The sequence below is a fragment of the Schistocerca serialis genome, chromosome 2, assembly GCF_023864345.2.
Source record: "Schistocerca serialis cubense isolate TAMUIC-IGC-003099 chromosome 2, iqSchSeri2.2, whole genome shotgun sequence".
NCBI lineage: Eukaryota > Metazoa > Arthropoda > Insecta > Orthoptera > Acrididae > Schistocerca > Schistocerca serialis.
Genome location: NC_064639.1, coordinates 418,506,945 through 418,531,939, shown reverse-complemented (window position 1 = coordinate 418,531,939; position 24,995 = coordinate 418,506,945). Strand labels below are relative to the sequence as shown.

The following is a 24,995-nucleotide window of genomic DNA, read 5'->3' as shown; positions in this document are numbered from 1 at the left end:
TAGGTAAACTCTCTCTTCGTCAGAGGAGGGCTTGTGTCGTAATTAAGCGTTGACATCTTAAATTCTATTGTAGAGCCTATTAGTAGTGAATACGTTGCAAGATGAGATCTGCTTCTGCTCGATACTGAAGTGGAGTTCGTAAAGTGAATCTGACTCCGCCTTATTAAAATTATAATAAATGTAAAACAAAAATAAATTTTGTCATTTAAATCGAGGTGACAAAAATTATGGCATAGCGATATGCACTTGTACTGGTGGCGGTAGTATCGCGTATACAAGGCATGAATGGGCAGTGCATTGGCGGAGCTGTCAGTTGTTTCCAGGTGACTGATGAATTGAGGTCGCACGACGGGAATTAACAGATTTCGAAAGGGGAATGGTAGTTGGAGTTAAATACAGGGCATTGTATTTCAAAAATCTTTAGGGAATTCGACATTCCGAGATCCACAACGTCAAGAGTGCGCCGAGAATACCAAATCAGAGACAACATCTCTCACCGCGGACAACGCAGTGGCCGACGGTCTTCACTAAACGACCGAAAGCAGCGGCTTGAGCGTAGAGCTGTAAGTGCTAACAGACAAGCAACGCTGCGTGAAATAACAGCAGAAATCAATGTAGGATGTACGGTGAACGTACACGTAGGATTATGCTGTGAAATTTGGCGTTAATAGGCTATGGCAGCTGATGAGCGACGCCAGTGCCTTTGTTAACAGCATGACATGACATGCAGCGCCTGGGCTCGTGACCGTATCGGTTAGGCCCTAGGCAGCTGGGGAACCGTGACCTGGTTAGATGCGTCCCGATTTAAATGGAATAGAGCTGATGGTAGGGTTCGAGGGTGGTGCAGATTTCACCTGACCATGGACCCAACTTGCCAACAATGCACTGTGCAACCTGGTAGCGGATCCATGATGGTCTGGACTGTGTTTACATGGAATGGACTGCGTCCTCTGGTCCAACTGAACCGATCATTGACTGGAAATCGTTATGTTCGGCTACCTGAAGACCATTTGCAGCCTTTCATGGGTTCCATGTTCCCAAGTAAGGATGGAATTTTTGTGGATGACTATGCGCCATGTCACCAGTTTGACAATTCGAGCTAATGATTTGGCTACCCATATATGTTGTACATATTGTATATGACCCGTCTCTCCCTATAGCTTACCCCTACTTTTTTCAGAATCTCGACCAGCGTGCACCATTTTATAGCGTTCGACAATATAAAATGGTGCAAGCTGTTCGAGATTCTGAAAAAAGTAGGGGTAAGCTATAGGGAGAGACGAACCACATACAATATGTACAACAACCAAGAGAGAATAATAAGAGTGGACGATCAAGAACGAAGTGCTCGTATTAAGAAGGGTGTAAGACAAGGCTGTAGCCTTTCGCCCCTACTCTTCAATCTGTACATCGAGGAAACAATGATGGAAATAAAAGAAAGGTTCAGGAGTGGAATTAAAATACAAGGTGAAAGGATATCAATGATACGATTCGCTGATGTCATTGCTATCCTGAGTGAAAGTGAAGAAGAATTAAATGATCTGCTGAACGGAATGAACAGTCTAATGAGTACACAGTATGGTTTGAGAGTAAATCGGAGAAAGACGAAGGTAATGAGAAGTAGTAGAAATGAGAACAGCGAGAAACTTAACATCAGGATTGATGGTCACGAAGTCAAAGAAGTTAAGGAATTCTGCTACCTAGGCAGTAAAATAACCAATGACGGACGGAGCAAGGAGGATATCAAAAGCAGACTCGCTATGGCAAAAAAGGCATTTCTGGCCAAGAGAAGTCTACTAATATCAAATACCGGCCTTAATTTGAGGAAGAAATTTCTGAGGCTGTGCGTCTGGAGTACAGCATTGTATGGTAGTGAAACATGGACTGTGGGAAAACCGGAAAAGAAGAGAATCGAAGCATTTGAGATGTGGTGCTATAGACGAATGTTGAAAATCAGTTGGACTGATAAGGTAAGGAATAAGGAGGTTCTACGCAGAATCGGAGAGGAAAGGAATATGTGGAAAACACTGATAAGGAGAAGGGACAGGATGATAGGACATCTGCTAAGACATGAGGGAATGACTTTCATGGTACTAGAGGGAGCTGTAGAGGGTAAAAACTGTAGAGGAAGGCAGAGATTGGAATACGTCAAGCAAATAATTGAGGACGTAGGTTGCAAGTGCTACTCTGAGATGAAGAGGTTAGCACAGGAAAGGAATTCGTGGCGGGCCGCATCAAACCAGTCAGTAGACTGATGACAAAAAAGAAAAAAAAAAAAAAAAAAGAAATCGCCCAACATGAACCCAATAGAACATTTGTGGGGGCTAATCGAGAGATCAGTTCGTGCACGAAAGCCTGGCAAAGAAGCTCCGACACGATATTATACGGTATCTCATTACTTTTGTCACCTAAGTGTAGTCATACATAAAAGTTTATATATATAACCTTGAAAATTCCTTGGAGGTGTGTGCTGCCAGGACAAACGACGACCTTAGAGGAGGGGTCGTGAGGTAACATAGCGATTCGTATGCACGCTGCCGTCGGCAGTTGCGGCATCCGACGAGGTCGGCCCACACACGACTCGGCCGTATCGTGTCTGGCGTACAGAGCTGCCCGGCTGTGCTGAGGACGGCCTCCAAACACTGGGCACTGTTTCGGAACGTCCAGACTTCACCGAAAACGTTTGCAGATCAAAGTGTGTTTCGGAGCACCTGCCGAGTGAGATAGTGCAGTTGCTGAGGCTCCTGCCAGAATTGGGAAGAATGATGGTGTACCTGTACACTGCCGTCTGAACATCTTCATTTATATTTTCCGTAGTTTCCTTAGATGAAGGTAATTGCAGTAACAGTTTCTTTGACAAGAAAACGGCAGAATTTACACTACATTCTTGTCCCAACTAAACGTGTGCTTCGTCCCGTCGGGACGTTAAAACTAATGTCTCTTGGTAATGCATGCACACACATTCACATCTACAGGGTGTTATTCGGAATAAGAACCTATGTCCACAAACGTACCGTTTCCGGTCTATGACGGTTTCAGTTCAGATGTGTAATGCGTCCACATTTACTGAGGGGAACTGAAAAGTCTCAGAGGTGCCTGTCCTGATATGCAATAGGATCCGCTGCACTGGAAACTGAAGAAACGCCAGGTGGGATGGGGAGTATGTACTAGAATATGTTTCATAACAACGCTGGTTGTCGCTGCTTCGAGCCGCTGTTGTAATTCATCAGTACGATTCTGTAGATACAGTACGCTGGGTTCTTTTTTGTTTCGCAATAATGTAAACACGTAATGTTTAAGTGTTAATTGAGCCGGCCGCTGTGGCCGAGCAGTTCTAGGCGCTTCAGTCCGGAAGCGCACTGCTGCTACTGTCGCAGATTCGAATCCTGCCTCGAGCATGGATGTGTGTGATGTCCTTAGGTTAGTTAGGTTTAAGTAGTTCTAAATCTAGGGGACTGATGACCTCAGATGTTATGTCCCATAGTGCTTAGAGCCATTTGAACCACTTTTTTGTTAGTTGAAAGAAATGTGGTTAAGTGATAAATGGATGTTTCTTTATGTTTCCTTTCGAATTGTTACCTAATAATTGTGCTGCGTCACGCCTAATTCAGTTCCTCAAGCAGAATTCGATGAGTTAAACATCTTAATTGAAACCGTCGTAGATGGAAAGCGGTACGTTTCCTGACTTGAGTACCTGCTCCAAATATTATTTACTCACTCCAGTCTACAAGTCCTAGAAGTATGTAACGGGAATTTCCGAACAAACTGCATATTTTTCGAATCATTGTGCGAGGCCTTAAAGAGACTATTTATTTTATTGTACCATACGTTACGGTTTTTCTTCCATTCCATTCATGGTTGGAGTTTGTGAAGGAGTGCTTTAGTGGTGGAGATCTGTGAGAAGCGAGGCAACTCAGTTGGAAGCGTACCGTATCTGCCTGGCATCAAGTTCTTTCGGAAACTCACTGTCGTGCTGGAGGAGGAGGAGATTATTGCTTAACGTCCCGTCGACAATGAGATCATTAGAGACGGAGCGCAAGCTCGGGTGAGGGAAGGATGGGGAAGGAAATCGGCCGTGCCCTTTCAAAGGAACCATCCCGGCATTTGCCTGAAGCGATTTAGGGAAATCAGGGAAAACCTAAATCAGGATGGCCGGAGACGGGATTGAACCGTCGTCCTCCCGAATGCGAGTCCAGTGTGCTAATCACTGCGCCACCTCGCTCCATCCACTGTCGTGCTGACAATACGACTTTCTAAAATTAAGCGCGCATGCATTTACAAGTCGATTGTGAGTCGAGTGAGCTAGTTGGCTGCGCCGTGACTGGAGGTAGGCATCAACTCGACTGGAACTGAATTATATTCACTACTTGTGAATAATAAAGGTGAGATGAATGTCTATGATAAGTAAGAAGTGGAAATGATATGAGAGAATGAATATCAATTACTGAACTCACAAGTAAGGATGTGTGTAGGAAGTTACTAAAGAAGTTATGCTCAAGTTTAACTAGCTACAATATTTAACGTTAATAGACGCGTGCACCATTACAAACAGTAATAGTCCTGTACGATGTTTCATGTGAACAGTAATACGTTTCAAGGGGAAAATTCCAAAATGGCCCTAACCATAGGCGCACTATTACAAAAGTACTGACATGTGTGAGTGTGGCCAGAAGCTAGTTTAAATTGAAATATTTTCTTATATCAGTAACCATAATTACAAGCACTCCGCAGTTATGAACATAAACCAGACACACTGTAAAATGTCCTGCCACATTAATGTGAGCACCTGTCAAAAGTTTGAATAACCATATCTTTCAGCGCAGACGTGCAGGAACAGAGTCAGTGAGGTTCTGGAAGGTGTAGAAAGGGATGTGGAGTCACGCCGACTCCAGTGCCGTCGCCAACTGCGTTACGTTTCTCGTTTGAGGACTTACGGCGCGAATAGCCTGAGAGAGGTGGTGAACCGAGTCTCGATAGAGTTTCAATCCATGGAGTACGGTGGCCATCGGAGTGTGAGAAATTCATCCTGGTAAACTTTGAAGGAATAAATAACTGCACGTACCTGTGGAGATAGTGGCCAAGAATAGATCCACACTTGTTCCGATCCATTGTGCCTTACAGAAGGATGAGAGCACTCAGGTAATGCCACATAAACATTCCCCAGACCATTGTGTCCCTCCTCCAGTTTTTGTGTTTGCTTTCAGACGTTACACGCCTTACACGTCAATGGCCATCTGTCTGGTGGAATATAAAACGTGATTAATCGACAAAGGCCATTTGTCGACACTCACAAGGGGAAGGCCTCAGACACGGCCAACCGATTCGGCTCAAATTTGGCAGGTCGCTTGTGTACAACCTAAAACAAAGGACTCTAAGTTATTTTGTGTCAACACCCCCGCAATTTTGAGAAAATCACCCCTAAAGGTTATGACGAGCAATCGACTCAAAATTGGCGGGATCGATAGACAATTGTAAATAGAGCATTTTTCATCATCAGGTATGGGGGCCGAACGCAAAATTTTCCAGAAATGGAGGAAAGAAACTTTTACAACTGCCGCTTCTGTAGCCACACAAGTAAACACCTTTCGCCGACAACGCCGATAACTAGCCGGCACGGTAGCTCAGCGTGTTCGGTCAGAGCGTTAGCAGCCCTCTGTAATAAAAAAAAACTGAGCTAATCGATGAACAACGAACTTAAACGGATGTCTTACGATGTCCGCCCCGACCAGATGCAACGAACAAAACCGAACAAAATGAGATAAAAAAAAGTGCAATAGCCAAGGTAATTGGCTGGGAATCGGAAAACCCGGGTTCGAATCTCGAGGAAACGTAGCGGATGTTATTCTTTTTGATAGGGATAGGGATAGGAGGGTTAATAAGGTAAGTAAATCAATAAGGAATGATAATAATAATTACTTTATTAACGCTCCTATCCCTATTAATTGAGATATGGAAAAATACAAACAAAAAGAACAACATCCGCTAGGTTTCTTCGAGATTCGAACCCGGGTCCTCCAAGTCCCAGCCAGTTACCTTGGTCATTGCGCTATCGGTGCTGTCGGCGGAACGCGTTTTCTTATGTGGGTACAGAAGCGGGAGTTGTAAAAGTTTCTTAGCTCGATTTCTGGAAAAGTATCCATTTTTGGACCCTATCCCTGACGATGAAAAATGCTCTATTTACAATTATCTATCGATTCCGCCAATTTTGAGTCGATTGCTCGTCATAATCTTTACGGGTGATTTTCTCAGAATTTCGGGGGTGTTGACCAAAAATATCTTAGATTCCTTCGTTTTAGGTTGTACACAAGCGACCTGCCAAATTTGAAGCTGAATCGGTTGGCCGTGTCTGAGGCCTTCCCGTTGTCAGTGGACGTCCAGTTGCGGTACTGGCGTGCAGATTCCAGCATTCGTCGCCGATAAACAGCAGTCAACACGGGAGCACGAATCAGGCGCCTGCTGCAGAGGCCCATACGCAAAAAGGTCGCCGAACGGTTGTTGCGGAGTCACTGTTGGTAGCTCCTTGGTTCGTGTGGGCGGTCAGCTGCTCAACAGTTGCGCATCTATTCGCCCGTGCACATCTCCGCAGATGTCATTCACCCCGCCATCTATGGCCCGTGGTGCACACAGTTGCCTCATCTGTTTGAATAGTGCCATTTTGCCACGCGCGGTGTACTTTAACCACGGCGGTACACGAACAGTTTACAAACGTAGTCATTTCGGAAATGCTCCCACCCTTTGCCCGAAAGCCAATGATCATGGCCATTCAGACGTCAGGTAAATCGCTCCACGTCCACAGGACGACAATGAGTTCACTGACGTCGAAAATAGGCGGTGGTCACTTTAATGTGACTGGACCCTGTATTATCTGCTAAAACGAACCATTCATCAAATTGTGTCCAAGTAAGGACACGGGGTTGACACTAGGTTAAAAATATATTCGCGTCGCTTCATCAAAGGGCAGGATTGCAGTGTTTGAGAAATGACCAGCATTGTCGTACGTATTAGGGGATGGATCACGACAGAATCCATGAACGCTGACAGTGAAACCCCGATTCACATTCACGAAAAGCCAAAGAATTTTAGTTGGTACAGTTAGTAAAGGCAGATACTGGGCATGTAGCTATACCGAAGATGCAAGGCGAACGCCGTTAGCTGGCAAACTGGGGGCGACCGAACACACACTGCAGACATCAATTGTACTGATGGTATATTAGGCATGCACCAGCACACTGAATTAAAACCAAAGTACATCGTCACAGACTTTATATAGGGTGTAACTGAATTCCCGCCGGCCGCGGTGGTCTCGCGGTTCTAGGCGCTCAGTCCGGAACTGTGCGACTGCTACGCTCGCAGGTTCGAATCCTGCCTCGGGCATGGATATGTGTGATGTCCTTAGGTTAGTTAGGTTTAAGTAGTTCTAAGTTCTAGGGGACTGATGACCACAGATGTTAAGTCCCATAGTGCTCAGAGCCACTTGAACCATTTTTGAACTGAATTCCCTTTACAGACTTTGAGGACAGATTCCTTACACCAAAACAAGAAAAAAATATAGTAAACAGGGCCTCCAAAATGCTTACCTTGAGGGCTATGGGTATTTTGTTTATCTTCTATACTGCGAAACAAACATAGCTCTTTGTTTTCCATATTTTGGGAACGGGTAGTACGGACAAAATCAAGAAAATAATATGCAGTGCCGAACATGAGCAATTGTTCATAGCTTTTAAAGTATGCATTTTAAATTCGGAACAATTGTTCTCCACGATTACGACTATGTGTCGCGTAAATTTCAGTCCATTTTATTGTGAACCAAAAGAGCATTAAATTTAATGATTTTAGTCACTGACCAATCTTCGTAGATGTTTGAAGTATGCATTTGTAAGAAGCGCTGTTTCCTTAAAATACATCAATGTCACATATACATCATGGTCTCACCTCTTACTAAATAGGGTCGAATTTGTTCCACAGACTTCTTGACGCAGTTATTGATATTAGGATCATTCCTCTTGCAGACGTGAATGTACGAAGCTGTAACAGAAAGCAAAACCGAACTAATTAGTGATTACTTACATACAACTTACTATCCTTATATTAAATTAGAATATTCGCTGTGCTCGACTATTGACACAAATGTACAGAGCAGTTAAGCTTTTGACCTACATTAGAGAAGAAAACTGAATTTAATGAAGGTAGAAATGAGGACACAATCTATTGACATTATTAGATGGCAACAAAAATACAGAAAATCACTCACGCGTACCGTACCCCATGTATTTTAATACATATTTGCAGAAGGTAATCTAGATGGCAGATGGCGAGTCCTTTATTCAGGTTTAGTGTACATTTGAACTTCATGCATTTTATTTTCTTCTGATTACATCTGTACTAAGGAGTATTTGTACTAAGTAGAACAGAAAACAGAGAGTACAAGAACAGCTACACAAAAATTTGATATGCTATGATAAATCTGTCTATGTGCACAGCGTTTCCGAATAGCATGGATAATCTCAAGCAATAGTGGACTCACAATTAATTCTGTTGAGGGACTATTTACGTGCTATGATATTTATATTTACAACATGCTACGAATATGCAGGATGTAACAGGTATAAGTCCAGATATTTTAATAAGTGGAACCTTAGTTCGTACACACGTCAGTGTGTTGGTGTTTTTTCTCGAACAGTCTTTGCACAAACACTCACAAACTTTACGACCTGATGCTTTCTGTATGGCCGCAACTGCAGCACTAATTGGAATGTGAGTGTCAGTGTGGACTAACCATTTTGCGTCCACAGATCCACACTTCATCTGATCTGCTGCCCAGAGGAAAATAATCAATAACCACTAATGGCTAGCTCTTGCCACAGATACTTGGAGGTAACAACCAACCTAAAAATAGCAGCTACAATTATTAGTCTGCAAATGATGGAAATGCTGGCATAATGTTGTTCAGTACACCGTTGTTACTCACCAATAGAAATATCTGCACTTATACCCATTACACCTTTATTATTTGTGTGTCTAATAGATTCACATTCGCAATTACTGAATAGATGAAAGGAGAACTTCCACAACTGAATACAACGCTAGTTAAGTTTGTGCACTGCATCTGTTTACGTTGTGGTGGAGGAAGCGCGGTTTTAAAGGAATTTCCTGTTGCATAATGGGACGTCACATTCATTTAATAGGAGCAAAGAAATTGTAAGACATTTTAGCAATGTATTCAATCATAGTACAAGATCAGACCTCGGACTGGTTCTATTTCTAAGGATCTCATTGAATTAGCTTTTGTTAAAGGGTTGGTCTGTCCATCAAAAGTTATTCTGGTGTGGTTTAGTATCCATAAAAATGTTCAAGTTATCTTTCTACAACTATTTTCCATTGTCTTCATACCTCTAACTGCTATTTATCACAGGCTGTGGCTAGCAGCACTGACATGTGAGTGACATGTAGTGGCTTTTCATGTTCTACTAGGGCTGCAGTGTTACACAGTGGCGCAGTACTGCTTTTCAAAGTAGGAAACTTCTTACATTATTTTGACGACACTGCTGTGAAAATCACTGCAATTTTGTAACAGGTGGTTAGTGAGTTAGTTACAAGTTCCATAAAACGTTTGCACGATTCTTACATCGAAATGAGGAAGAACAAGTCGGTTTTGAGGATATTTACAAATGTTACATGTTAACATTAATGATGTTATATTCAGTCATTAATAAAATTATTTCTAATCGTGTCCAGAAGAAACAATAGGTTACCAGTTTTTAAATAGAAATTCGTCTATGGAATACATGGAATAGAACGAGTTGTCTGGAAGAAATGATTTTAGGCTAGATTAAAACCTGCTTTGCTACATGTCAAACATTTTATGGTACTGGGAAAATTAACCAAAGGTTACTTTACTGCATACTGAACAAGTTTCTAAGTGCCAGACAGATGTAATAATAGATAACAAAATTAATTTTATCCTCTAGCGTTGTAGCTCTGAAGACACTATGCATTGTAATGGTGCAATTAAAATGCTCAATTCCTTGAAGAGGCACCCTAGGTGAACACCATTTATATTCTTACTGCTCACTTCTGTTCAAACAAAACTTTCTTCCAGACAAGAGAATGGCTCCAGTTGTAAATGAAAGATCTTAATGAAACTTGATGAGTACGTTGAGGAGTAAAATTAATGCAATATGTTTTCTTCTGTTACTGACCAATTTTAATTTTTTAGGTAAAACGTACCTCAAAAGATAATTTGGCATATTAGGTTTAGAGGAAGTGTCTTTGAATCTTTGATATGTACAAAATGTGTTTTATATAAGAGTTTGAATGTATTTAACATTATTGCCAAATGTCTAATCAACTTTTGAAATAATTTACAACTTTCGAAAACATCCCAGTACCATTAATTAATTCTAAAACTTTTGTTACAACATGAATTAAAGAAACTTCAACAGCACATGAAGTTGTATAGTAAAACTTTTTTCTCAAATACCATTTTTGAAAAATAAGCAATACATAACATGATTATGGCAAACTTTAAACATACCTATCTAAAATAAATCAATATTCATTACTATTATAATTATCTGATATAATTATATTTCTTTTAGCTTTTAAATTGTTATTTTACATTGAACATTCATGTTTTTGGTTTTTTAGGTTACCATTCCTCATATGTCTACTTTGTTAATTGAAAATAATGAGTAATGAATGATTATGGTACAAAATCATTACAATAATGATTATCTGTAAAGAAATGTTTAAAAGTTAATTGTTTCTTCTACACCATGCACATAAAAATAAACGAATATACGCAATGGACTACACAATGTAAATCAAAATCCAGTAGGATTCTCAAATTGTGGTGGGCAATTCTCTAAATATTCTGGATCATACCAGGCATGTTTCAGTACACTGGAAAAGCCAGACAAAGAGAATTTTTTATGTACTAATGACAGCAGCTTGATTATATTGTTTCTCAAGTGGAGACTGACATAACCATTCAGCAGTGCTCTTTGTGAAAATCTTCTCACGAAGTTTTTCCAACAGTGAACATGATACTCAAAACGGTTTTTGTCACTGATAAAATTTGAGAATTCTGCTGTATTTTGTTTTATGTTGTGTTGTCTGTCGACATATTATGTGAAGAAATTTTATTCATTTTATGTGCGTGGTGTTGAAAAGCATTAACTTTTAATCATTTCTTTCCAGAAAATCGTTTAAATAATGAATCACTTGTAATATTAAACTATCAAAATTTATCTATCTGAATGGTAAACTAAAAAAAATTAATCCAAAATGTGAAATAACGATTTAAAACATAAAACAAAAATAAGTTAAAATATAGAATAATAATGAATGCTGAGATATTTTAATTGGGTATGTTGAAAATATTCTGATAATACATTGTGTACATCTTTATTACACATAGATGGATATGATCTGAAAGCTTCTTTAAATTAATCTGTAACTACAGGTTCGTTTTCCAGAACTGATTAATGCTAGTGGGGTATTTCTGAAAATTTGAAAGTTTTACGAAGTTGATTATAGAGTTGCCAATAATGTCAATTACATTTCAAGATTTTTTTATGTATCATGGTTTCAAAGGTATTCCCTGTTAAGCTAATGAGCCAAATTACGTTGTGGCGTGTGTTTTATCCCTTAAAAGTGAATGTGGACAAAAACGAAAACATCAGCACTGTATTATTTTGATCCCTCTAAATACCTACCAAGTTTCATCAAGATAGTTTATTTATACCTGGAAATGTTCCCCTGTAAGCGATTATGAATGATGCAATAACATTTTATAGAAATTGCAATGTAAATGTGAGAATTAATAAATTTGAGGTTATTGCAATAAACTGAAATTTAGGAATAAAAGAATAACTACAGGTAATCGTGGGCATAATACCTGTAAGAAAGAAAAGGAAATTGAGGAAAACAGATAAGCTGCAAGGACCAAATAATGAAAGTTTACTTTACACAATTTTCTTTTCAGAGGTGTCCCACACGCTTTTAGTGGGAGAGATTTTCGGACATCTTGCTGGACATGGCAGAAGTGATATATCAGGAAGATAAACGATGACAGCCAAAAACAGTTGCAGGAAAAACAGCACGAAATTAATAAGCTCTTTGGTATAATATCCTTTATCGTGAAGAAATTCAACAGTTGCTGTTGCAGCCATGTTTAAAATCTTGAAATATCAGGAAGAGCGTATTATACTCTATTAAAGATGCTTTATCATGTTGAAACAACACAACGAATTAGTGTTGTAGGAACACAAACAGCACGAAATTAATAAGCTCTTTGGTATAATACACTCCTGGAAATGGAAAAAAGAACACATTGACACCGGTGTGTCAGACCCACCATACTTGCTCCGGACACTGCGAGAGGGCTGTACAAGCAATGATCACACGCGCGGCACAGCGGACACACCAGGAACCGCGGTGTTGGCCGTCGAATGGCGCTAGCTGCGCAGCATTTGTGCACCGCCGCCGTCAGTGTCAGCCAGTTTGCCGTGGCATACGGAGCTCCATCGCAGTCTTTAACACTGGTAGCATGCCGCGACAGCGTGGACGTGAACCGTATGTGCAGTTGACGGACTTTGAGCGAGGGCGTATAGTGGGCATGCGGGAGGCCGGGTGGACGTACCGCGGAATTGCTCAACACGTGGGGCGTGAGGTCTCCACAGTACATCGATGTTGTCGCCAGTGGTCGGCGGAAGGTGCACGTGCCCGTCGACCTGGGACCGGACCGCAGCGACGCACGGATGCACGCCAAGACCGTAGGATCCTACGCAGTGCCGTAGGGGACCGCACCGCCACTTCCCAGCAAATTAGGGACACTGTTGCTCCTGGGGTATCGGCGAGGACCATTCGCAACCGTCTCCATGAAGCTGGGCTACGGTCCCGCACACCGTTAGGCCGTCTTCCGCTCACGCCCCAACATCGTGCAGCCCGCCTCCAGTGGTGTGGCGACAGGCGTGAATGGAGGGACGAATGGAGACGTGTCGTCTTCAGCGATGAGAGTCGCTTCTGCCTTGGTGCCAATGATGGTCGTATGCGTGTTTGGCGCCGTGCAGGTGAGCGCCACAATCAGGACTGCATACGACCAAGGTACACAGGGCCAACACCCGGCATCATGGTGTGGGGAGCGATCTCCTACACTGGCCGTACACCACTGGTGATCGTCGAGGGGACACTGAATAGTGCACGGTACATCCAAACCGTCATCGAACCCATCGTTCTACCATTCCTAGACCGGCAAGGGAACTTGCTGTTCCAACAGGACAATGCACGTCCGCATGTATCCCGTGCCACCCAACGTGCTCTAGAAGGTGTAAGTCAACTACCCTGGCCAGCAAGATCTCCGGATCTGTCCCCCATTGAGCATGTTTGGGACTGGATGAAGCGTCGTCTCACGCGGTCTGCACGTCCAGCACGAACGCTGGTCCAACTGAGGCGCCAGGTGGAAATGGCATGGCAAGCCGTTCCACAGGACTACATCCAGCATCTCTACGATCGTCTCCATGGGAGAATAGCAGCCTGCATTGCTGCGAAAGGTGGATATACACTGTACTAGTGCCGACATTGTGCATGCTCTGTTGCCTGTGTCTATGTGCCTGTGGTTCTGTCAGTGTGATCATGTGATGTATCTGACCCCAGGAATGTGTCAATAAAGTTTCCCCTTCCTGGGACAATGAATTCACGGTGTTCTTATTTCAATTTCCAGGAGTGTATGTTCTTCTTTCTTATCCATTGTATACATACAACTCGTGTGAAGAATTTAGTCAGACGACCACTCATACTAGCAGCGAACGAAGGTAGGGGAGTAGAAGTAACTCGTCAAGCATAGCAGATAGTACATCTATACAAACAGGTCTAGATATGGCTTATCAAACACACCGAATTGAAAACAGTACACTCTGAACGATTATTGGCAAACAACTCACTGAGGCTAACCACTCGGGACTTATATTAATTTATTCCGAGACGACTGGAAGCTGTTTTGAATGTGTGTACCATGTTAGGCGTAGCAATGTGCTTTTGCTGCTTCGATATTTTTGTTCATCCCCTGCATATTCGGCAGGACGTCGGTTGGAATTTCTACCCAGCCACTATGATTTCGGTTTTCCGTAATTTCGCTAAACTACATAAGACAAATGCTGGGATAGTTGCTTCGAAAGATCACTGCCGATTTCCTTCCCCAATTTGAGTTTCTGCTCAGTCTGCAGTATCACGGTGGTCGACGAGGCGCTAAATCTCAAACTTTCTTATTGCTTGTAAGTTGTCTCGTATTCTTATGGTGAAATTGTTAAGTAGTCACCTACGTGTTGCCGAAAGTATTTCCCCACTGCTGTGTAATTTTTGTGCAGGCACCGCTAAACTATAATAAAATGGTGGTTTCCTTGTAAACCGTAAACCTATAGCGATTTTCTTTGCATCATTGTCAGTATGTCAAACACAATACGGGAGTGAAGTTAGTAACTGGAGTATACGAAAGAAGCTAGGGTACTACGCACACATAGTTTTAGCTCTTGCGTTGATGAGAAATTTATACACTCTTACGAAAAAAAAAGAAAAAAAAAACGAAAAAAAAGACGCACCACGAAGGAGTTATGCAAAATTGGTCTCAAGTTGGTAGTCATACAAGTATCAACGGAAAATACAAAATTATAAACTTTAACCGCCGATGGATGCACGTGTGACCCTACAGCGCAATTTCATCGCGCAAGTTGCAGGGATGACGACAGCATGCAGTCTTTGAAAATTTCATTCCGTGTACTCGGCTGGACGGTAATTATACCTCGCAGACAGGTGCGTGAACAATACTCGCAGAGAGAACGTGCAGTTGTGCTCAAATAAGCCGGTTGAAATAATCGGTGGAACGCTCGACATCTGAACAGGAGTGATGTCACTATTGGAGAATGTTGGAACCGATGGGTAAACTATGCCCAAACAAAACGTCAAGAAGGAAGCCGTGAACTCCGAGAAATCACCATAAAGGCTCTGAGAGACCCAGTTTCATCACGCTCATGGATCCGGCGTGCAAGTGGCGCTTCATTGATCGCTGGGACCGTTTACAGAGAGCGCGCTGACCTCAAGGCACCCCTTGTGGTGGCTACCATTGACCTCCGTACAGCAAGACGGTTTGCAGTGATGTAGGGCATATTCGCCCTGGAATCTCACTGACTGGAATAGAACTGTCGGCAGTGACGAGTCCCTCTTCGAATTGAGTGACGAGAACCAGTGAAGACGTGACTGGAGACGGTCCAGTTAATCTTACGGCCCGACAGACAGGAGTGATGGTCTGGGATGCCATTTATTTTCATAGCAGGACCCCTTTGAATGTTATTCATGGCACTCTTAGAGCACAGAAGTAATGCCGACGATATTCTGCACCCAGTTTTGTTACTATTCGCGGCAAGCCATCTTCGGCTTACATTTCAGCATAATAGTGCCCGCCTACACACGTTAAGAGTTTCTACCGTTTGTCGTCGTGCTTGCCAAATCCTACTTTGACCATCAAGGTCGCCGGATCGCTTTCCGAATGAGAAGATTTGGAGCTGGGCTCTCCAACCAGCTCTGGATTTTGAGGACCGAACGTGCCAATTGGGCAGAATTTGGCACGATGTCACTCATGAGGACATCCAATAACTCTATAAATGAATGCCAAGCCGAGTAACTGCTTGCATATAGACCAGAGGTAGAGCAATACTGACTTGCTCAGTTTTTAAAGCTCTTTCTCTTTAGCAGTCTTTCTGAAACTGCAATCATTTGATTGTCTGTACATGTCCATGTCATCTACCAATTTCCATCCCATACGGATAAATCATTCATGGTGCTTATTAGAGTGTACTTTACTATTCGGCTTGGCTCGAATTCTTGGGCTAATGCACTGAAATGGGGAGTAGATAAAGCTGACCGTGATCAAGTGTCCTCGGAATTCCATCGCGGGCCTATCAGCGGCACCCTGGGACACGCAGAGCCCCGAAGGTGAGCAGCCTCCGCCGTAAGCCTACCTGTTGGCTGATTGGCTGGTAAGAAATGCTGCTGCGGCGCATGCGCGCTGCGTGCCGGGCCCGGCCTGCCTCACCAGGCACGGCTTGGCCCAGTGATTCAGCGTCCTTGACCGCCGCGCAGTCGGTGCCCTCCTATTCCAAAGGCTGCTTCCCGTTGTCCGTCATGCAACAGCTCTCCACTAAGTCAAACTACGTCTCCATGTTACTACGAAATACGTACTGCATATCGAAATGAGTTTCTGCTGCAGTCATCGTGAGGCGTTTACTTATCGATTTACTTCTCTTCCGACTTGTAGATTTTCCGTGCTTTAGGCGTATTGTATCATGTTAACAACTCATCTGATGTAAAGAGCCAGCACAAGAAGTTGAGTCTTCTACATATAGGACTACTGCAACTTCTACACGTCAAAAATCGTAGATTTCGGTAATGAAGGGCGCGGAAGGGTGAAGTTCTTTTGTACGAAGACAAACAAGTGGTTTCGGGGTAGTACATCAAAGGTAGTATCAACTAAAATGTGTATTGGTCCATAGCTGTATAGAAAAGTGCCAGATTTGCAACACCGTCCGAAACTGTGGATGGAAACTGGCAGCCTTTGCACCAAAATTATACACTGGTCAGGCAGAACATTATGACCAGCTACTTAACAGCCGGTACGTCCACCTCCGACACAGATAACAGCGGAGACGCGTCGTGGCATGGAAGCATTGAGGCCTTGGTAGGTCGCTGGAGGGAGTTGGCACCACATCTGCACACACAAGTCACCTAATTTCCGTAAATTGTGCAAAGGAGGGCGATGAACTCTGACGCCACGTTCCATCATTTCCCAGATCTGATTAATTGGGGGGTCAGCAAACCAACTGGAACTCGCTACTTTGTTCCTCGAACCACGCCATCACCCTCCTCACCTTGTGACATGGCACATTATCTTGCTGAAAAATGTCGCCACAGTCGAGAGACATGATCGCCATGAAGGACTGGACGTGTTCTGCATCCAGTGTACGATACTGCTTGGCCGTCATTGTGCCTTGCTCGACCTCCATCAGACCCATGGATGCCCACGCAATTGTTCCCCATAGCATAATGGAGCAGCCGCCAGCTTGTCTCCGTCCTGCAGTACAGGTGTCGAGGAGGTTTTCCCCTGGAAGACGACGGCTTCACTCCCTCCCATCGGCATGATGAAGTAGGTACGTGGACTCATCAGTGTGCCAACGGCCAGTGCCGATGGCCACGTGTCCATTTCAGCCGTAGTTGCCGATGTCGTGGTGTTAACATTGACACATACATGGGTCGTCGGCTGCGGAGGCCCGTCCATAGGAGTGTGTCGGTGCACTGTGTGTTCAGACATACTTGTGCTCTGCCCGGCAATAAAATCTGATGTTAGTTCCACCGCAGCTCGCTGTCTGCCCTGTTATACCAATCTGCCCAGCCCATGGCGTCCGCCATGTGTGATGAGGGGTGGCCGCCCAACTCCACGATGTCTGGACGTGGTTTCACCTTAGTTTCGCCACGTGTTGAAGGCACTAACCATAGCACACCTTGAACATCCGACAAGTAGTGCAGTTTCTGAAATGCTCGTGCCGAACATTCGGGCCATCACAATGTGTCCTCGGTCAGATAGATCGGGCGCCTTCCGCATTTCTACACATCGACCGACTCATTCGTACTACATGCACCGTGCGTGTGTCTGACTGGCAGTCACTCCTCGCCAGGTGACGCTGCTGTCACCTGGACGGATTTACATCGACAGTAGCTCAGTGGTAATAATGTTCTGGCTGATCAGCCTATAAGTGTATTTCATCTGTCAAAAGGTTATGGCCAGCGGCCTGCCACTAATTCCTGTCTTGTGCCAACCTATTTATCTCAGCACCCTACGTCCTCAATTACTTGTTGGATGTATTCCAATCGCTGTCTTCTCCTACAGTCTTTGCCCTTTATGGGTCCGTCTAGTGCCGCGGAGATTATTTGCTGATGTCTTGGCACATGCCCTATCATTCTGTCCTTTATTCTTGTCATTGTTTTCCGTACTCTTCGACGATTCTGCGCAGGAAATTCTCATTCCTTACCTTATCAGTCCATATAATTTTCAAAATTCTTGTGTAGCAACACATCTCGAATTCTTCTATTCTCTTCAGTTCCGGTTTTACCCACTGTCCGTTATTCACTATTATACAGTGCTCAACTCCAGACGCACGAGTACATAACCAGAAATTTCTTCCTCAGATTAAGGCCTATTTTTGATCCTAGTATACACCTCTTGGCCAAGAATGCCCATTTTGCCTGTGCTTGTCTGATTTTTATGGCCTTCTTGCTTCGTCCGTCATGGCTTATTTTGCATCCAACGTAGTAGAATTCCTTAAATTCGTCTGCATAGTAATATCCAATATTAATATTAAGTTTATCGCTATTCTCATGTTTGCTGCTGCTCTACTGTCTTTTTTCGTTTATTCTCACTTCGTATTCTGTTCTTTGGTGAGGATAGCAATATTGTCAGCTAATCTTATCATGGATATCTTTTTACTCTGATCACTATTCAAGTCAAGTGTTCTATGGGCTGCAAAAAGTGTTTTCGTTATTCATAACTTTGTAAAGGGAACAACAATAACTGACCAGAAGTATGCAGGTGTTCTGAAACAACAATATATGTATATATATATGGAAAATAAATCAGAATCATATTTCTTGACGACAATACGTCACACACAAAGTGCTTTGACCATTAGAAAATTGAAGGATTTGAAGTACTAACTGTTCTGACAGCCACACTATTGGTCAGATTTAGCATGTGTGACTTTCACCTGTTCGGATATCTAAAGCAAAAGGTGTTCTGAATATGTTGTGTATATAACGAACAGGCTGTCTTTGCTACAGAGAGGGGTCTTATAAGGCTGGACTTTAATAATGTAGTTAAATGGTCTGCGCGAAAAGTAAGCAAATTGTATGTTGCTAACAGAGGACAACTGGCCACTTACTTTTCGATTTACTTTACATTAGAGAAGTCGTCCAATTTTGGAAAGAACATATACTTTTTGCACCGATCTGGCACTACGGACCCAAAGCGAGTTCCCGCTTGACGCCAGCAATGCAACTTGAGCCAACTTCCCTTAACGCAGAAGAACAGTCTAGAAAAGCGTTTACTTGATGAAATTGAATTTCTTTATTTTATTGCTTACGTTCTATACGTCAATGAAGGAAAACGCAACATTTTCCTTCTTTGTTTGGATTAGTTGTTCAATGGGTAAAAGAAGCAAGATTTCCCACTGTGCTGAAGAAATGAGTGACGTGATGAAGCCATGAAAAACCTACAAGATGTAAATGGCGGAAGGTAGTTGAAGAGATATGGTGTAACTAGGACAGGAGGGAGAGGGGTGAGGGTAGACAGACAATGTGGTTAAAATGGAGAGTGTACATTTCGGAGTAGATAGCACTGTTAGTAAAAGTAATGAAGAGGAATGCGCGTAGCATCGATAAACGCAGAAGATGTAAAAAGAGAGAAATAAAGTATAGTGGAATATAAGAATTGCTTAGGTTGTGCTCAGTCATAGAGGCCATTACGTTTAGGAAATCAGCAAAAAAATTTAAAAAAGTTAAAAAAAATCATGTAAGATGCTCTAAGGAGAACGACCGGTGGAACGAGCGCGTCTGAGAATTCCATAACTCAGTACGAAAGCTCTGCCGGGAAGCGTACAAGGGAAAGGAAGAAATACAAAAAGCATGATTTCTAAAACTGAAGAGGTACGGTGCGCCGTTCAACACTAGAATGGGTCAGGTTGGACCACCCGATTTTTAAGTTGGCTTAGAAAATAAGTATTGAGAAAATTGGTCTTATTTGTACCTTTCGTAGGAGATGTTGGAGCTATTTTGCTTTCTGATGAATCATGAATCAGTTAAAAGTAAACATTGTGGGTTGTTTTTGGTCAAATATTCGAAAACAAGACTCCCTAGAAATTACACAACGGCGAAGCTGTCATTTGTTCTGAGGTGATTCATGTGAAAAGGTTTCCGACGTGATCATGGCAGCACGACGGGGATTGACAGACTTTGAACGCGCAATTGTAGTTGGAGCTAGATGCATGGGATATTACTTGGGAAATATTTAGGGAATTCAGTATTCCGAGATTCACAGTGTCAAGAATATGTCGATAATACCAAATTTCAGCCATTATATCTTCTCACGAACAACAAGTGCCCGACGGCCTTCATTAACGACTGACAGCAGCGGCGTTTGCTTAGAGTTGACATTGCTAACAGACAAGAAACGCTGCATGAAACAGCCGCAGAAATCAATGTGAGACGAACGACGAACGTATCCGTTGGGGCAGTGCGGCGAAATCTGGGGCTGTTGGGCTATGGTAGCAGATGACCGACGCGACTGCCTTTGCTAGCAGCACGACATCACCTGCAGCGCCTCTCCTGGACTTGTGACCATATGGGCTGGACCCTAAACGACTGAAAAACCGTGGTCTGGTCAGAGGAATCCCGAATTAAGTTGGTATGAGCTGATGGTAGGGCTCGAGTGTGGCGCAAACCCAGGTTGTCAAGAGGGAGTGTGCAAACTGGTCGTGGTTCCACAATGGTATGGACTGTGTTTACATAGAATGGGCTGTATCGTATGATCCAACTTGACCGGTCATTGACTGGAAATGATTATGTTTGGCTGCTCGGAGACTATTTGCAGCCATTCGTAGACGTCATGTTCCTACACAATTATGGAATTTTTCTGGATGACAATAAGCCATGTCACCAGGTCGCAATTGTTCGCGATTGGTTTGAAGAACATTCTGGACTGTTAGAGCGAGTGATTTGGCCACCGTCACCGCCCAATATGAATCCATCAAACATTTATCGGAAATAATGGAGGGATCAGATCGTGTACAAAATGCTGCTCCGGCAACACTTTTGTAATTATCGTCGGCTGCGGAAGCAGCATGACTCAGAATTTCTGCAGAGGACTCCAACGACTCGCTGACTCCATGCCACGTCGAGTTGCTGCTCTACACAGGACAAAAGGAGGCGCTGCACGGTATTAAGAGGTATCCTATGACTTTTATTACCTCAGGAGTATGTAGACAGTGTAGGATCTTTTGCTATTCTTCTTCTTCTTCTTCTTCGCGGATGGATCACTTAGGACCACGCATAATCAACATTTGTTGGCCTTCCTTTTCGCGCAGTATTCCTTCAAACGCAACGAATGGGCTAGCTTTCGCTGTGTATACCACATATGTCGGTTAGTTTTTCTGTCTTCTTCCTCAAAACCCCATGTGTTTGTGATTTTTATGATTTCATTTCTGTCATGTAGATATGGAGACCCTAACTCTCTCAGGTCTTTTTCCGTCTGTTTGTACCAGTTCGGTTTTGTAGTTTTGTTCTTTAAAAAGGTATGGATTTTGTGCGTTAACCTGTTTGAGTCCATTCTTTCTAAATGCTCCATGAATTGGATTCTTCTCACGCGCATTGTGTCTGTTATTTTGCAGATATATTTATATATGTATCTGCATTGGGTTTTGGATAATGCAAACCATCTTTAGTTCTTGGTCCTAGGGTTTTCCTCATTATTTTACGTTCTTTCACTTCCAATTCCCTTTTAGTGTTCTGTGTTGAAGATTTAGTGTCTCAGATGCGTAGAGAGCTTCGAGTTTAATTACTGTTGTGTAATGTCGTATTTTGCAGTTCCACGAGGGACTCTTTTGTTGTAAACGTTTTTTGTAAACTGAAACGCCGTCTCCATTTTCTGGACTCTTGGTCTGACAGATTTCCTTTCATTACAATTTTCTGCAATCCATTCATCTAAATATTTAAATTCTTTTACTCGAGAGATGTAGTTATCACCAGTTTTGAAATTGGAAGGTGCATCTTTGATGTCAGTCATAAATTTTGTTTTTTCAAATGAAATTTCTAATCCTATGCCTGCTCTTGTAATATTTCTAGCTGTTTCTGTGCATCGCTAATGTCTTGGGCGATCAGTGCCATTTGCTACTCATGATTTCGAATTTCATTGCACGTACTGTGAAATGTTTCCTGTCGAATATGTTTTATCTCCTACTTTTAGACAAATTATTTCACAAATCACTTGACGGTTTTTTTCAATGCTTTTTTTTATTTTCATTTCGCTTTGACTTAAATTACCGACGTGTCTTACTTGAGTTGCTTTCTGGTCTGTGATATAGTGACACCGCGATGTAGCAGTTTCATTGCCGAGCAGAAGCAGCAGGAAGCAGAAAGTTGCAGTTGAGCGTACAGCAGAGGAAATATTCCGGTGAGACGCGACGTATCTGCACCGACACGCATACTGTCGGGGGAAATTCCAAGCCGATCGCGGTCGCTCGGCGGTCTGGCGCCTGCCAGCGTCGCGGCTTCACTTTCTCCGCTGCTCGCCTCTGCCGCGGGCGCGGGTGAACGAACGCACTCCGGCCGCTCTGCACGGCTGGAAAGGCGGCCGCACCTCTGACGTCAGCACGCCTTTCGCGGGCGCCTGCGTCTTCGCCTCGCGAAACCTGCTGTAGAGCGAGGGGTGGCTGGGCTGTCGCTTTGTAAACCGTGTGAACCGTGCGCTGCGACGAGCGCCAGCAGCCAGTCGGCAGTCTGCTCTCGATTACGAAGAAACTACCAAAATTGTTGGTAGCTTTCCTGGACCCTTTTAATTGTGAGGCTGAGGAAACTTAACTGCCCTTTAAACTTCTTATTAGAGTTCCGTACCTCAATCGATAAAAAAGGAATCCTTATACCATCTCTTTGGTGTCCGTCCGTCTCTCTATCTGTCAAACCGACTGTATCAGGTTGAAATTTACACTGAAGCGCCAAAGAAACTGCTATAGGCATGCGTGGTAAAATACGGAGATATGTATACAGGCAGAATACGCCGCTGCGGTCGGCAACGAGTATATAGGACAAAAAGTGCGTGGGGCAGTTGTTGGATCGGTTCCTGCTGCTACAATGGCAGCTAATCAAGATTTAAAAAGTGACTTTCAACGTGCTGTTGCAGTAGGCGCACGAGCAGACCTAATATTGAGACATGCAGTCCATATTCGTGGCATAACCAATGACCGATGAATAAACAAGAATAAAGTAATGTATTTGAACTACACTCCGCTGCAGAGTGAAAATCTCATTCTGGAAACACTCCGCTGCAGAGTGAAAATCTCATTCTGGAAACATCCCCCAGGCTGTGGCTAAGCCATGTCTCCGCCATATCCTTTCTTTCAGGAGCACTAGTTCTGCAAGATCCGCAGAACAGCTTCTGTAAAGTTTGGAAAGTAGGAGACGAGATACTGGCAGAAGTAAAGCTGTGAGGAGGGAGCGTGAATCGTGCTTGGGTAGCTCGGTTGGTAGAGCATTTGCCTGCGAAAGGCAAAGGTCCCGAGTTCGAGTCTCGGCCCGGCAAACAGTTTTAATCTGCCAGGAAGTTTCATATCAGCGCACACTCCGCTGTAGAGTGAAAATCTCATTCTGGATACATTAATGATGTAGCAGATGTATAAGGCTACTGTATATGATTCACTCTTTTTCATATTTCTACATTTTCCAAAGTATTACATGTACAAATAAAATATTGATGCATGGACAGAACGGTAAGCTCAGCCAGTTTGCATTGTGCCTACGAGTTGGCTTCAGGAGAGTACTGCTTGACAAAATGGCGACACAGGAAGAAAAGAGTTTCTGTGTGTTGCATACGCGTTTTGTTTATTCGTTACAGCTTTGAAGGATTCATTCAGAAGGAGTTATGAAAATAACCTCCATGTAAACAGAGCATTATGCACTGTTGCGGGCAGTTTATGGACACTGGTTTTCTCTCTAAACGGAAAAGTACCGGTTGACCAACCGTGCCAGATGCACCCGTGGAGGGGCGAGGGAAAGTTTCGCACGCAGTCCAAAAAAATCAGGGGTCCGCGAAAGCCAAGAACTAGGAATACCGCAACAAAATGTGTGGAAGATTTTGAGACGGTGGTTGTATTTCAAACCGCACCGTCTGCGCAGCTCGTGCAACAATTAAAGCCGGAAGATTATGACCTTTACCTTCAATTTTGCATCACATTTCACGAAGCACTTGAGGATGAACATTTCACCTCCAGTCTGGTATTCAGTGACGGAGCAACCTTCCAGTTACCTGGAAAGGTTAACCGCCGCAGTTTGAGAGTGTAGGTCACTGAACATCCTCATGAAACTGTGGCGCATGAACGAGATTCGCCGATGGTTAATGCTTTCTGTGCTGTTTTTCTTCTGTGAAAACACTGTGGCGGGCACCTCATACGGCGATATGCTGTAGTTGTAGTTGTTTCCACAACTGACTGCCTTCCAAGAAGACGAGGCACCCACTCATTGGATCATCGATGTTAGTCGCTACCTAACGACGACCTTGTGCTTCGTTGGATTGGATGTAATGGTGAAGATGATGTGGATCTGTTTCCTTGCCCCCCGCCCCCCCCCCCCTCCGCCCCCACCCTCCCTACCACCAAGTCTGCCATTCTTTACACCAATCACAAATCCTGTCCAAGTCATCTTCTATCCTCCTACAGTCACTCAACGACGACACCTTCCCGTACACCACAGCATCATCAGCAAAGAGCCGCACATTGCTATCCACCCTATCCAAAAGATCATTTATGTAGATAGAAAACAACAGCGGACCTACCACACTTCTCTGGGGCACTCCAGATGATACCCTCACTTCCGATGAACACTCACCATCGAGGACAACGTACTGGGTTCTATTACTGAAGAAGTCTTCGAGCCACTCACATACTTGGGAACCAGTCCCATATGCTCGTACCTTAGTTAGGAGTCTGCAGTGGGGCACCGAGTCAAACGCTTTCCGGAAGTCAAGGAATATGGCATCCGTCTGATACTCTTCATCCATGGTTCGCAAGATATCTAACCTAACATCAAGTGAATTTTTCGTTTGTGGGTATATTAAGGACAATGTTTACGTACCCTCACTGGCAAGAACACATAAGCAGTTCACAAATCTCATCAAAGTTGTTGCGGCG

At 43.5% G+C, this 24,995-nt stretch overlaps 1 protein-coding gene and 1 non-coding gene across 2 annotated transcripts in view; one reads left to right on the top strand and one right to left on the bottom strand.

Annotated features, from left to right (window-relative positions):
• The window catches only part of LOC126457270 (protein takeout), a 71,060-nt gene that overhangs the window by 29,139 nt on the left and 16,926 nt on the right, over positions 1-24,995 (bottom strand). Inside the window, exon 2 of the mRNA XM_050093434.1 lies at positions 7,933-8,025. Within this exon, the coding sequence (XP_049949391.1) occupies positions 7,933-8,025 (93 nt within the window). The remainder of the gene's footprint in view (positions 1-7,932; positions 8,026-24,995) is intronic.
• Trnar-gcg (transfer RNA arginine (anticodon GCG)) lies at positions 23,318-23,392 on the top strand. Its single transcript has one exon. It is a non-coding gene; the product is annotated as a tRNA-Arg (tRNA).